The sequence below is a fragment of the Herpailurus yagouaroundi genome, unplaced genomic scaffold (assembly GCF_014898765.1).
Source record: "Herpailurus yagouaroundi ecotype Mexico unplaced genomic scaffold, PumYag 185, whole genome shotgun sequence".
NCBI classification, from domain to species: domain Eukaryota; kingdom Metazoa; phylum Chordata; class Mammalia; order Carnivora; family Felidae; genus Herpailurus; species Herpailurus yagouaroundi.
This window is the reverse complement of record NW_024412416.1, coordinates 3,694,783-3,709,238: the sequence shown is the minus strand read 5'-3', so window position 1 is coordinate 3,709,238 and position 14,456 is coordinate 3,694,783. Positions and strand designations below refer to the sequence as shown.

General features: G+C 49.0%; 1 protein-coding gene across 3 annotated transcripts in view; it reads right to left on the bottom strand.

Moving 5' to 3' along the window:
- Positions 1-14,456, bottom strand: part of BNC1 (basonuclin zinc finger protein 1) — a 51,082-nt gene that overhangs the window by 28,485 nt on the left and 8,141 nt on the right. Inside the window, exons 2-3 of one of the 3 annotated variants that reach the window (XM_040493508.1) lie at positions 3,463-3,938; positions 840-988 (exon numbers count right to left, since the gene is read on the bottom strand). The exons of 1 other annotated variant lie outside the window; for it this stretch is intronic. In XM_040493508.1, the coding sequence (XP_040349442.1) occupies positions 840-884 (45 nt within the window). In that variant the 5' untranslated portion in view covers positions 885-988; positions 3,463-3,938. The remainder of the gene's footprint in view (positions 1-839; positions 989-3,462; positions 3,939-14,456) is intronic. One more of the 3 variants, XM_040493509.1, reaches the window with a different exon arrangement.

Genomic DNA, 14,456 nt, shown 5'->3' with positions numbered 1-14,456 from the left:
GCGCCTCCCGCCCCGGCCGCCCGCGGCCGCTCTAACTGGGCGCAGCTGAGGCGCGGGCCGTGCCCCCGCAGACGGCGGAGACCTCGCCGGCGGCCGGCGCGGAGGTGTCTGCCCCCGCCGGGCTTGAAGGCACTTGTCGGCGGAGACCCAGACGTGTCCGTGTTTGCCTCTCCCGGGGAAGGGCGCAACGCTCTGAAGTTCTCTGGCTCCCGTCTCGGGGGATGATTCTGCCGCCCTACCTACCCCGGGGCGCCCTCGGGGTCCCACCGCGGCCAAGAAGAGGGCTGCGCCACCCTCGCCACCAGAGAGTTTACTTCCAGAGGAAGTGTGGGTGCGTGGCCCGGGAGGTGGAGAGACGGGGTCCCCAGGAGGCTCCAGGAACTCAAGAAACACCCCTCTCCCCTCTTCCTTTCGTGCCCGGCGTTACAGCCCCGGCTTTACCACGGCCCCGGGACAAGTGACTTTGCTCTCTGAGCCTCGGTTCTTTCCACTGTAAAATGGAATTCTAGCTTGACCTCTCCTATTGGGCGCTAAGGATAAAGCGAAGTGAAATGTCCCGGAACGCCAAACAGGAGCTTGGCCCCCAGGGACAGAGAGGGAGGAGCCTTTGGGAGAACCGGCTTCCTGGGCCCGAGTGGAGAAGGCTTCACCCCAAGCTGCTGACAGAGATGGCCCACAGCTGCTGAAGCGGGGCCCTGACCAGGACGACACAGAACCCGAGGGGGATCGGGCCTTCTCGCCTCTCCCATTTCAGTTCCCTAAAAGATTCTCTAAAAGCTGGGCGCGGGGGGCCGGGGGGGGGTGCCCTGCTTCCCCATCCTGCCCTGTATTTTACCTACCTTGCTGCTGGTGTCAGTCCTTGGGCGGAGGGAAACAAACCCCATCCTTGATCTCAGGTGGGGGGAGAAGACGGGAGATGAACGGGAAAAGCAAGTTGCTGTCAGGTGGACAGAGGGTGCCAGGTTCTGGGTCCGAAAGGCGCAGACCCCTGAGGGGGAAGAGGAAGGAAGGGAGCAAACGGGGACGTATGTGGAAGCAGGCGTGGGTCCCTGGGCTCCTGGGTGTCCCGAGGGCCCTGCTGCCTCTCCGGAGGCGGGACACACATACCTGGCCTTCTGGCCACCTAGGTGCCCTTCCTAGTGGGTCTGAGGTCACCTGCCTTACAGGTACTGGGAGGATTCGTGCTTTCTCCCGGTGGCTAACTGTAGCAAGAAGCTTCGCTTGGTGAATTCCACACCTAGACTGCTCACCTTCCGTTCTTCTGCGGACTGCCCCGTCCCCACCAGGGTTCAGCATTCAGGCCTTCTTGCTCCTCTCTGCCTGTCGCGACGCAGCGCACCCTTCAAGGCCTTCCTCGAGTGGCACTGCCCCTCAGAAGCCTGCCCCCCCACCCGCCAACCCTTCCCTGCACCGCTTGTATCTGCCTCTCTTACGGTGCTTCTGATATGTCCTCGTCTCAACTTCTTCGGTCCTTGCTCGCTCGCCTCTGTGGCCTCCGTGCTGTGAGCTGCCGTAGCCGGCAAAGCTCAGGGTTTGGGGTGGGGATGACCCAGGTGTAGCCAGTTCCCAGCAATTGGAAACCAGCCGCGGAAGTCCGTTTCCTTGGCCTCACTGTCCTTGTCTGTAAAAGTAGGTATGAAACCCTGTCCCTGGCCAGATGGGGGGGGGCTAAATAGGATGGTCTCTGTTCTACAAACACTGTCTCTTCCCTTCCTTTCTGCTGAACATAAAGCTGGCTTTTGGATTAATTTAAATTTGTTACCAGAGGAGTCCTTGTTTGCGGTATTACTGAATGGCCATATATGCTTATTACAAATACCCCAAAATGTCTAAGTCCCAGGCAGTGGCCCATGGAAGTCCTTTCAATCTGCCCAGTGGAAACGTTTTGGTCAGCATCTTTGTGTTGGTTCCAACTGAATTCCATTGATTTTAGTAAAAACTTCCACTGGCAACAAATAGTAGGATCAACCCGTTAATTTCTGGTTAAAAACACAAGGAGGATTTTTGGCAATACGTAATTCGAAAACCTCAGAACAGTCTACTTCTCCCAACGCACACCATCAGGATCGGCAGACGCGTCTCTTCAAATATGACAAACCTGACCGGCCTGCAGGGAATCGGTAGGTCCAGACTCAAAACAGAATGTCTCCCCTCACTTTACATTACCAGGGATTTAAAAAAAAAAAATCTTTATTAAAAAGAGGAAAAGTTGGGGCGCCTGGGTGGCTCAGTCGGTTAAGCACCCGACTCTTGATCTCGGCTCCGAGGTCACAATCTCACGGTTTTGTGGGTTCGAGCCCCTCGTGGGGCTCTCCGCTGACAGCACAGAGCATGCTTGGGATTCTCTCTCTCTGCCCCTCCCCCCTTCATGCTCTCTCTCTCTCTCTCTCAAAATAAATAAACATTAAAAAAAATTTAAAAAGAGGTAAAGTTGAGAAGACACAAAATCAGAAAATCCCTGTGACCCATTCTTGTGGAGCCGTCTTGGGTTGGTCTGTCCCTGCGTGTGGGTGTGCTGAGACCCTGTATCCTGAGAAATACCCACTAATGTTGGGGCGCCAGGCAGGTTAAGTTGGAGGGAGGCAGGGCAGGTGCGGGGCCGTGTGAACCGAGAGCCAGTGCCGTCTGAAGCAGGCAGTTGTTACTTTACTTGCCATCAGCCAGGAATGTGAGCTCGGTTTTGCCAGGTTTCCTGAGTTTTCAAGAGAAGGTGGAAATATTCTGAGATTTAAAAGTTGGCAACAAATTCAAATTTTTTGATAGATATGGTGTGAGTCACGCAAAATACGTTTGCACGCTGAACCTGGCCGACGTGCTGTTCATCTGCACCTACTGTTCCATGCGGTGATGTCTTCTTGAGGCCTGGGCTTAGCACATAGTAGGTGTGCAATAAACTTCTGTGGCGTGTGTATCACTCTTGAGGGGAAACGGCTCACAGCCTGTCTGAACTGCACATTGAATTGTCAACAGCCACACAGAGATTAGTAATGACCTTTTTGTGTTGCCTAGCAAAGTCCACTAACGGGCTAATAAGCTTTTCCAACATTTACACTCTGGGAAGGCTTGCTGTAGTTGTTCATAATTCTGTTAAATGCAGGATAGCTTTCTCCTTGGGAAGCTAATTCTCACAAGAAAACTTTCCCCAGCAGCGACAAACGAATTTGAAAAAAAGATTTTTTTTTTAATTAAAAAAAGGCATGTTAAGAAATGTTTATTTATTTTTTGAAAGAGAGACAGAATGTGAGCAGGGGAGGTACAGAGAGAGAGGGAGACACAGGATCCGAGGCAGGCTCCAGGCTCCCAGCTGTCAGCACAGAGCCCGATGCGGGGCTGGAACCCGTGAACCGTGAGATCACGAGCTGAGCCGAAGTCGGATGCTTAACCCACTGAGCCACCCGGGCACCCCCCCCCAAAAAGGCATTTTTAATCATGGGATCGTTGTATTAAAGAGAAAAGAAACACCTTTAGCTATGGAGGTTTGGGAGTGAATGCTGGAAACTGCACATCACAGGAGCCAGGCGCGGAAGCTGCTTCAGACCCGAGCCCACTCTGGTTCGGGGGCGGAGCCAGCCCTGGGGGTGCGGGCAGGACCGCGTGAGGGTCACGGGTGCACGCTGACAAAGCCTTTTGACATTGCAGCGCGGCCAGAGAACTGCGGCTCTGTCAGGCTTCCCGAGGTGGCCTGGCCTGGGTCCTCCACATTCTTCTGGGGACACTGTTGGGAAACAGCAGGAGGCAGGAGTCACAGTTGTGCCGTCACCTCCCAGCCCAGACGCAGACACCTGGTGGCGGCAGGTCCGGGCACATCCACAGCTCAGCTCTGCCTGGGAGCCTGACTAAGCAGCATTCGGGCCAAGCTGCCTGCTGGGGGGCAGGCCGGCCCGCCACAGGTCTGGCTCAGATGTCGCAAGCTCCCTCCTCCAGTCCCTGGGCTCTCCCTGTCGAGAGAGAGACAGGAAGCCATTCCAAACGTGGCACGGGGTTTTGGTGGCAGAGAAGTGACCCCCCTCCTTCACCTTTCACACAAGGTGAGGGGTTGAAGGGACCGGAAAGGGCTGCAGGTCCCGCTAACACAGAGAGGAATGTGCTTTTGGCTTTTGATAGACAAGACTGCCAAGTCTCAAGGAGGCGATGTCCGTGGGGAAGAGTGATAAATAACAATCGTAAATTCCAAACTCAACACAAACCCAGGCCTGATTCTACCCAGCGGCTTCCCTGGACGCACGTGCCTGGGGTTTGCAACTTGAGGGCATCGGGGCACCCTCTGCGATCAGGAGAGGGTACTCATCTCCGACACGGACAAGTGGAAAGCTTCTGATGATGGTTCTTCCAAGTGTAAGGCTCAGGGAAAACGTGGCAGATTTGGCTACCGCTGTTTTGATACGTCTGGGGCGGGTGAAGCCAGCCTGTCCTCCGTGGCCTAACCGCAGTCATACGAAGTCTGTGACATGCTCTCTAAACAGCTCATTCTCCCCTCAGCAAGGCGGCGGGAGGAAACTATCACAGGCAGACTCCTCCCTGGACACTTCATTTACTCCTCCAATTTTTTTACTACTCAATCTCTGAACTTAAGGGGCTCTATTTCTAATTTTTTTTTTTAATTTTTTTTTTTTCAACGTTTATTTATTTTTCGGACAGAGAGAGACAGAGCATGAACGGGGGAGGGGCAGAGAGAGAGGGAGACACAGAATCTGAAGCAGGTTCCAGGCTCCGAGCCATCAGCCCAGAGCCCAACGCGGGGCTCGAACTCACGGACCGCGAGATCGTGACCTGGCTGAAGTCGGACGCTTAACCGACTGCGCCACCCAGGCGCCCCTCTAATTTTTTTTTAAGTTTATTTATTTATTTTGAGAGACAGAGACACAGAGAGAAAGAGAGAGAAGAGAGAGAGAGAGAGAGAGAATCCCACGGAGGCTCTGAGCTGTCAGTGCAGAGCCCGATGAGGGGCTCGGACCCACGAAACAAGAGTCGTACGCCTATCCAGCTGAGCCACCCAGGTGCCTAAGGGGCTCTATTTCTTTTTTTTTTTTCCCCCCAATGTTTATTTATTTATGGGACAGACAGAGACAGAGCATGAACGGGGGAGGGGCAGAGAGAGAGGGAGACAGAATCGGAAACAGGCTCCAGGCTCCGAGCCATCAGCCCAGAGCCCGACGCAGGGCTCGAACTCCCGGACCGCGAGATTGTGACCTGGCTGAAGTCGGACACTTAACCGACTGCGCCACCCAGGCACCCCAAAGGGGCTCTATTTCTAACTGAAGTGTAGAGGAGATGCTTAGTTATTGAAAAGCCCTGCACTTTGCATACTGAGTTGATGAATCTGGGGTGAGTTTTACGAGCACAGGACAGGCACTACTTTGATAAGTTTTCCAGAGGCTGGTGAATGTGCATCAGAAGAAAAGTTTTAAGGCTCATTACACCTTGGAACATGGCATCTTCTGCACATTTAGTAACCCCTTATCCAAACTGAAGGAGAGACTATTTGGGCTACTCTCATAGCCGAGAATTCCAAATCAGCTTCATGTTGCTTTTGGAAGTTGAGAAGAAAGGGTTAGGGACGATGGGCTATCTAAGGGCAGATTTAAAATAATTCTCAATTATTCACTTATACCCAACTTTAAAAAACATTTCTTTGGGGTTTTCAGTGCATTCTTCAGGGCAAACAGAGCTACGAAAAAACAAACGCAGAGTCAACCCATTCTGTTATGTGTTTGAAAAAGGAAAGCCGTCTTTAAATATCTGACTTAGCAAGTTTATAGAGGAAATAGATTTCTCTTTACAGAGCTTGTATCTGATATTGAACAAAAATCAGTTAGTGATCCAGAGTCTGTGGATGAAAAAGGACTGTAGCAGACTCTATCTACGCTAGAATTGCCTTTTCAATCTCCATTTCATTTCTCCCCTAGCAGGTAGCAGCCACATCCTCTAGGTGGTACCCCACCTCAATCCCACAGGTTGACTGGTGTTGGTAACATGCGTAAACCAATCAGCACCCAGGTGTTTTTCTGGCCACAGGGATTGGCTCCAGAATGGCCCAATCAGCCCAGAGCTCAGGACTTTTGTCTGATGGTCATGAGAAGCCAAGTTCTTCTTTTCCTATAGTCTTGAAGAAAAAAACCCTCAAAAACCACGTGGTCCCTGTCGTTGCTGGCAACATCTTGTCACAATAAAGGAAAATCAGAAGGGAACAGCACTGACACATGGAGTTGAGTAGAGTTGAGGGAAATTGTGGGTGGAGTCACCTGAAGCCCTGATCAAACCATGCCTGAAGCCTTTGGCCTTTTCAATTTGTGAATAATTAAATCACTGTTATCATTTTAAGCCAATTTGAGATTTTCATTTGTTTGTTTTTTCCAGTAGAAAGCTTTTCAATGGATATAGAAACTTAATTCAGTTTTACCAGAAGAATAGTTTGGGCTGAAGGGTGAATGAAATACCAAGTACCCTCTGTGATAACAGTCTTCGTTCTTTTCCTTTTAGATGACGTTGGTGATCCACAAACCCTGGGCCAAGTGAGGAGATTCTTCTAATCAGAGCACACCGATGCTGTAGTCATGGTCTTCTCCTTGATCGTAAGTATTTTCCAGAAACGCACGGACCACGTATTTTAATTCTTGAAAAGACTCGTCTTCCTGGACTTTGGGGAGTAGGGTCTGCTGATTTTCAGTGCAGCTAACACTTTTGTAGCAGCAGATGCTCCATAAACGTGGGCTTTACCCATCCGTGTATAAATGAAGAGATTTAAAAACACATTCCTGACTTGTAGCTGCTTAAAAGTACCTTCTTGTAAATGGCATAATTGAGGACTTCTACAAACGTAATTGCTAACTGCACTTGGAAATCCACTTTGTCAACCCGTGGCTTCTAACACCTTGTCTTTGACACCGAATCAGCTTTGATACTGACGTTTCCCAGAGGTGTGGCTTCTAATCCTCAAATTACAACACAAGTTTCAACAGGCCGTTTTTTGTTTTTTTTTTTTTGTCTGTCACCAGGAGTTTAGTAATTAACAGAAGGCCCCGTCACTAATGGTTTATCAAAAGGCCAGTGAGCAAGTAAGAGCCACGACGCAGGGAACGGACCTGGTAAGCTCACTGAAGGAACCCATGTAAGGAGCACCTGGTATAGGTCACGCTCAATTGGGGCCCACTCCCTGAAGTTCAACGTAGGGCCGAGAACAAGGGGCCAAAAGCGAGCCCTGGGCAGAGATCCTACGTGGGAACAAAATCCAGTGACCTTCTTGATGACCATTCTGGAATCACACACCCTCAAATCATTTTCACAGCCACGGGTCTTTTGCAACCGGCTTCTGCTATACACGCTTCCATAAAAGCTAGTGGTTTTCCTGGGAGTCTGAAGCAGGGCGCATAACAGCCAGTGAGTAACCCGCGAGTAATGCCCGTGGTGACAGTTCTCCTCCGTTCCTTTGGAGTGTGAGAAGCCGAGTCAGGACATGGGTCGTCCTTCATGAGGGCTGGGAAAGCCAAGTCTGCACGCTCGAAGCGGGGAATGTTCTCTTTATCTGAGGTGCCTGCCAAGTCTTAAACACTAAAACGTGTAGGTGTACTTGGGGAGCGCGAAGGCCCTGCCATTTCAAAGATGGCTCGATAGAAGGAAAGAAAGAAGAGGAACTCGGGTGTTGGGGAGAGATGCGCGCTCGCCCCTGGCAAGGTGACCTTTTTCAGAGCCTCTGTGTCCTCAGATCCTGGCGGGAAGGTCCACACACATCCTCACCCTTGCGTTTCTGCCGAGCGGGCTTTCGGCTCGAACCTCACCTCTCACTTTCTCTTTTCGGGACACCCCTAATGGATTGCAGATGTCCCATTTGGTTAGAAGCACGTTCCAGATACATCTGCCCTACTTGCTTTCATGCAAGAAACACCTGCAAATCTTTATCTCTGGTTAGATTTACCACACATTGGAAGCTTTGAAATTTTGGTCCGGTGGGAAGGAGGAGTATGTCACCACCCTCCTTCTTAAGTTGGATTCCATAACGGACGATAGCCTTTGGGGAGATGTTTTCATTTTTCTTGAAGGAAAATAGGAAGGCCTTAAGAGCCTCAGACCTGCTCAGCTGAAGGCTAACTCATTTCTTTAGTCCTACAGAGTCTGTGGAAAAAAAAAAAAAATCTACGGTGACCATAGGCGGACAGCCATTGCGTGCGCGTTTCTCTCATTTTTCGGAGTCTTAACAAAGATGAGACCCCAACGGCGGAAAAAGAGAGAACAACAGGATGTTGGCAAGCTGGCAAGGATACAGTTACAGGACCAGCTTCCTTAGATGTGCCTTGAAAATACATGTGATGTATTTCCAATAAGTGAGTAAATCCCTCAAGGCAGGTTTTTTTTTTTTTTTTTTACCACTCCCTTTATTCATTTGACTTCAGGATATTCCATCCCAGCACCCAAAGAATGACAAATGCCATTTAAATAGTTTTGAGGTAATCAAGCCATGGGCTGCCTCTGGGAGGGCTGAGAAGGAAATTCACACCCAGTGTGGTTTTATAAGGAGGACGGAAGCTCTGGCTGGCCGAACACAGGCTGTACCTTTGAGCAGCACATTTTGCCTTTCGGAGCCTCGGTTTTCTCATCCGTAAACTGGGGATGCAAGTCAGTTGTTTATTCCACCAAAGCTATGACGACTGAGTGCCTTAGATGTGCCCGTCACCCCAGTGATGCCCGAGGACACCGCAGACACAGTCTCTGCTCCCACAAACAGCCCCTCGGCAGGGCTGTGTTCCCTGCTGCCCCTGGGGACCGGCTTAGACCTTTACACCCCGCCCGGACCTTCGCTAATTCCTGGATTTCAATGTTCGTGTGGTCTGCCCGTCCATAATCCAGCCCTACGATTCTTGGACCTCCTCGGGCTTCACCTTCTTTCTCACATCTCCAGTCACCCTGGAGCGTATTTTGAACCTATCGAGATCTCCAGATGACTCTCTCCGGTAACCCTCAATTCTCTGGGGTCACTATCCTCCCGTGGCACCCCACAGCCAAATTCTCAACTTGGATCGATACTACAGTCAGCCTCCTCAGCTTCAACATGAGTGTGGATGAAGGAGCAAGATGGCCGTGGAGTTGGTGTTACCACAGATGGTACCCTGGGGCCACGTGTCTCTACCCTGGTGCCACGTTTCCATGGACAACTCCCCCTTTAACTCCCCTCAGCGATTTAACCAAAACATACCCATACCTGTTTTTAATCTCTCTTCCTCCAGTCTCAGATGATGGTGCTCCTCTCCCTGCCCCCACCGAACGCACCCTCTGGGACCCTGTTAGTAAGAATCTCTACTGTATCTTCAATGTCTCCCTTTCAATTAGTTTGGGGTCTGGCTATAAACATTTTTAACTCTCTCCCATATTAAGGGACAAAAACCACCCTGCCAGCGGACGACTGTGTTCATAGATCCCCAGGTCTCCCTTGGGTAGTCCCCTCCCAGGTGGGCCCTAGGCTTGACCATGTAATTTGCTTTGCCTAAAAGGTCATTAGCAGGTGGGGTACAAGCAGAGCCTTGGTAAGTGCGTGCATACTGAGCTTATCTCTCTTGGATGATTCCCTTTTGGAGCCCAGCCACCATGTTGTAAGAAGTCCAGACTGTCCTGCTGAAGAGAATGCTCACGTGGAAGAGGCCCTGGTGTAGGAGCGACCACTCTGGGAGAGAGGTCCTGAGACCACGTGGAGAAGCCGAGTGTCCCAACCCTCCCAAGCAGATGACCCACCAGCTGCATACAGCCCCAAGAGTGACCAAAGGGGAGACCAGCAGGAGAGCTGCTGCATTCAACCACAGAAGCCTGAGAAATAACAAATCCTTGTTTTAAGTCGTAAGTTTTAGGGGCTCAGTCTGGGTGGCTCAGTCGGTTAAGCATCCGACTTCGGCTCAGGTCATGATCTCACAGTGCGTGAGTTCGAGCCCCGCGTCGGGCTCTGCGCTGATAGCTCAGAGCCTGGAGCCTGCCTTGGATTCTGTGTCTCCCCCTCTCTCTGCCCCTCCCCCTGCTTGCGCTCTCTCTCTCTCTCTCTCCTTCAAAAACAAACATTAAAAAAAATTAAAAAACAAAGTTTTAGAGTGGTTTGGTATGCAGCAGCAAATATCTGAGACAACCTTGGAAGCAAAAACCAGAATACTCCCTTGATCTCACTCCTCCTCCACTTTCTCTCCTTGCCCAAGCTTTTCCTCCTCGTCCACACTTGCTCTCTCCATCCTTGGTTTCTGATCTAGTTGCGTGTTACCTGCCTCCCTCGTACCCACCGGTCTCTGCGGACCGCAGTCTCCCTGCACGCCGTGCGCCCTGGGTTCTTGGCTCTCTTTGTTCCTCTCTTGCTTGGTAGTTTCCACGGCCTCCGTGGGCTCCTCCCCCACCTGCCCTTTTCATGCTCCTCGGGTTCTGTCCACAGCCACTTGCTTTTTTTATGATTCACACTGCCTCGTTTGGTTTCAACCCGCTGAATACAACACGAGAGACGGGAGGCATAGTTCTAAGGCAGCGTGGGATGGCCTCACGCACTCAGCTGGAACATCGCTCCCCACACCTCCCTTCTGGTTCTTTGAGACTTAGCTCAAGCACACTGTCCTCTGAGGAGTCTTTGCTGGGAACCCCGTTTTCCCTTCCATGCTGGGCTAGATGTCCCCACTCCTTGCTGCACTCTGAGAATACCCTGGGAGCTCCTGGATGGCAAGGATCATATCTTACTTGTCATATTTCCCGGGGTTTAGCACGGTGCTTGGGGGTACCACCTGTGCTCAGTTATAGGCACTCGATAAGTGGCTATTGAGGGACTGAACTGCAGAGGTCAGTGTCCCATGGCATTCTATCCCATCTTAGGTTTTCGTATAAGGGAAATTGGCCTACAGCATGGAAATCAAAGAAGTCTGGACTCCACGGACACGTTTCTTTTGTGCAATCAACTGGTAGCTTCCCGTTTTCCCAGGGCCATCAAAGAGGTTTTCCGGGGCACCTGGGTGGCTCAGTTGGTTAGGCGTCCAACTCTTGATCTCAGCTCAGATCTCGATCTCAGGGTCGTGAGTTTGAGCCCCAACCTGGGCTCCGCGCTGGGTGGGGAGGCTACTTAAAAAAATGAAAAGTAAAAAAATTTTCTAACACACAAACGATCTGCTTTTCTAAGATTTGACAGGATCCTCCTTTATATTCACTTATTCCTGATACCTGGTGACACGGGTTGAGATTTTGTTTTTACAATTTTTTTCCTATTCGTATTCATCTAAGTGTCTTGTTTCTTTGATTTCAATTATTCACTTAGGGAGCAACGTCCATCTAACTGCTATTTTAAAATTCAAAAGCACATAGATTTGTACCATTACGTAAAACTTAAAAATATGTTATCGCTCTCGTTATGGCGATTTTCTCAATTCTAATTTTGCTTCCCCCCTCCTCTTAATCGGATTTGCTACTATCTTGTTGATGTTATTTGTTTCTTCAAAGGATCAGCTTCTTTCAGCTTTATTATTTCCTTCCTCTCATTTTCCCTAGAATTTCTTTTTTAAGTTTTTTTTTTTTTAATTTTTTTTTTATTTGACGTTTATTTATTTTTGAAACATAGAGAGACAGAGCATGAACGGGGGAGGGTCAGAGAGAGAGGGAGACACAGAACCTAAAACAGGCTCCAGGCTCCGAGCGGTCAGCACAGAGCCTGACGCGGGGCTCGAACTCACGGACCGCGAGATCACGACCTGAGCCGAAGTCGGTCACCCAACCGACTGAGCCACCCAGGCGCCCCAAGTTTATTTATTTTTGAGAGAGACAGAGAGAGCGAGTGCAGGTGCATGCACCTGAGTGGGGGCAGAGAGAGAGAAACAGAAAGAGAGAGAGAGAAACCCAAGCAGGCTCTGTGCTGTCTTTGAGGAGCCTGATGTGGGGCTCAATCTCACAAACTGTGAGATTATGACCTGAGCTGAAATCAAGAGTTGGATGCTTAACTGACCGAGTCACTTAGGCACCCCATGGGACTTCTTTTTCATTTTAATTTTGGAAGGTTTAGTTGAATGCCAAATTCTTAAAAGAAATGAATTTCCTCCTGTAAGTTCAATGTGTATCTTTACTCTCATTTTCTGTCTTCTTGTGTAACATTTCCATAATCATTTTTTCTAAACCATGTCTTCTTATACTATTTTCCTTTGAGCCAGATATTATATAAGGCTTTCCAGTTAATCGATGGCTTTTTTTTTTTTTTTTTTTGTCTTTAACTGATGATTTCTCACTTTGTGACCCTATGACCAGAGATTATGGCCGGTGTAATTCCTACTTGCTTGAATTACTGTGAGGGCTTTGTCACAAATGATGTTTCTGCTTATGAAATTTCATCTACTAATGCTACCTTAACATTGCATTATCCATAGTCTCTATTCTCTAATTCTTCTTTGTTGCATACTCTGTTTAATCTGTCACAACTAATAACAGTGAATTAAAAATTTTCATTGCAGTCCTGTGTGTGTATGTATGTTAGGGTTAGGGGTTGGGAATCTTGGAAGGCCACTTGGAGGAGAATGTGGATAGTTCCAAACAGAAACGGTTAACAATACCAAGGTGGAAAGAGTCACATCAATCAACTCTCATGTCCTGGACTCTTCTGGTGGTTTGCACTTTCAACTCTGCGTTGCAGTTGCCTGTTTACATGGAGTCCGCCTGGCTCACCAGGTATCCCCGGAGGTGCCCAATAGATGCTTGTTTATGGAATAAGTCAGTATTGTTGGATTCTCTTTTTTTAAACCAACCTGAGACTCTTGGTTCTCTAAAATAGTACCCGATCTAAATGTTACCCTCATTCTGCCTTTATAGACCTCATTTCCTACTTTCTTAGTGTTTCTTTTCTGTTTGTTATGCTGCTATATGACGGGGCCCTGTTTACTTTTGGCTATTTGGAAGTCCGTCACTATGTTGTCTACCCTACTCATAATTTTCTTGAAACATGTAAACTTCTGTTCTGTCCTCCATCAAAGCTGGTATCTTCTGACTCCCCTTCGTGGAAAAAAGAAACAGTAAGCCCTTCTGAGGCCTTTTCTCTTCTTTTCTTCCTTTTCCTGTTCTTCTAAGCTCAAAAATCGAATCAGATGATAGGTATATATTGCCGCGTAACAAATTATCCTAAAACGTAGGTGCTGAAGGCAACGAACTTTTAGTCTCAGGATGTGGCTTAGCTGGGTCCTCTGGCTCAGAGTCTCTAGTCAGACTGTAGTCATCTTAACCGGGGAAGGATTTGCTTTCAAGTTCACCCATGTGAACATGTTGGCAGGCCTCAAAAGATCCACTTCTGGGGCACCTGGGGGACTCGGTCGGTTGAGCGTCTGACTTCAGCTCAGGTCACGATCTCACGGTTCATGGGTTCAAGCCCCACGTTGGGCTCTGTGCTGACAGCTTGGAGCCTGGAGCCCGCTTTGGATTCTGGGTCTCCCCCTCTCTCTGCCCATCCCCCACTCACGCTCTCTCTCTGTCTCAAAAATAAACATTAAAAAAACGATAATAATAATAAAAAAGATCCACTTCCAAGCTCACTCACGTAGCTGTCGGCAGGCAGCAGGTCCCGACTGGCTGTTTGCCAGAGAGCTCAGTTTCTTGCCACATGGGTCTAACCACAGGGCCGCTCACAACATGGTGGGACTTTGCTCAGAGCAAGCAGGGGACGGAGCAGAGGAAGCAGGAGATGGTAAGCAAGATGGAAACCAGAGTCTTTCCGTCACTGAACCTTGGAAGTGACAGTGCATCGCTTCTGCTGTACTTTGTTCGAAGAGCATCACCAGGCCCAACTTACACTGCACCATAAGAGAGTTCACAAAGACCTGAATCCCTGGAGGAGGGCTCTGTGGGAGCCCTCTGAGAAGCTGCATACTGCAACACAAAACGCCTGCTTTTTATCCTTTTAAGATGTTTTTTATTCTTTTGGTCCAATATCTGTATCCGTTATTTAGACACCAGTAACACTTTGTCCCCGTCGATGGTAAAAACCTAACGTAGAGTTTTAAACTTCACTCCATCACTTAACTTCAATAACAATCACTATTTTTTTTCCATTGTCACCTGGCAATGAATAATTGTCTCACTAATTTTGACCACAATGATTTGAACACTCTTGAAGAATATCTTCATAAGCAGCACCAAGCTTATTAATGTTTTCAAGTCTCTGCAAATCTTAAAACTGTCTGTTTCCCGTAGATGTGAACGACCCGTGACGAGAAATGAAATCCTGGTGGGTCGGAGCTTCATCTTAGTGGACTATACGTGTGTCTCCTTTCTCTTTTAACATGGGCCATTTCAGAAGAGATGTATAAAGCAAGCTTGATTTTCACCCCTTTGACCTTTTCCCTTCTCCAGCTGATGATCTGATTAAATGTACATTTTCTCCCCTTGAGGTTTAAGAACGCATGAGGATATGTGTTAATCCTGTTTCCTTTGAACTGATCTTATCTGGGATATGGCAAATCCTCCTGATCTCCAAGTTCAAT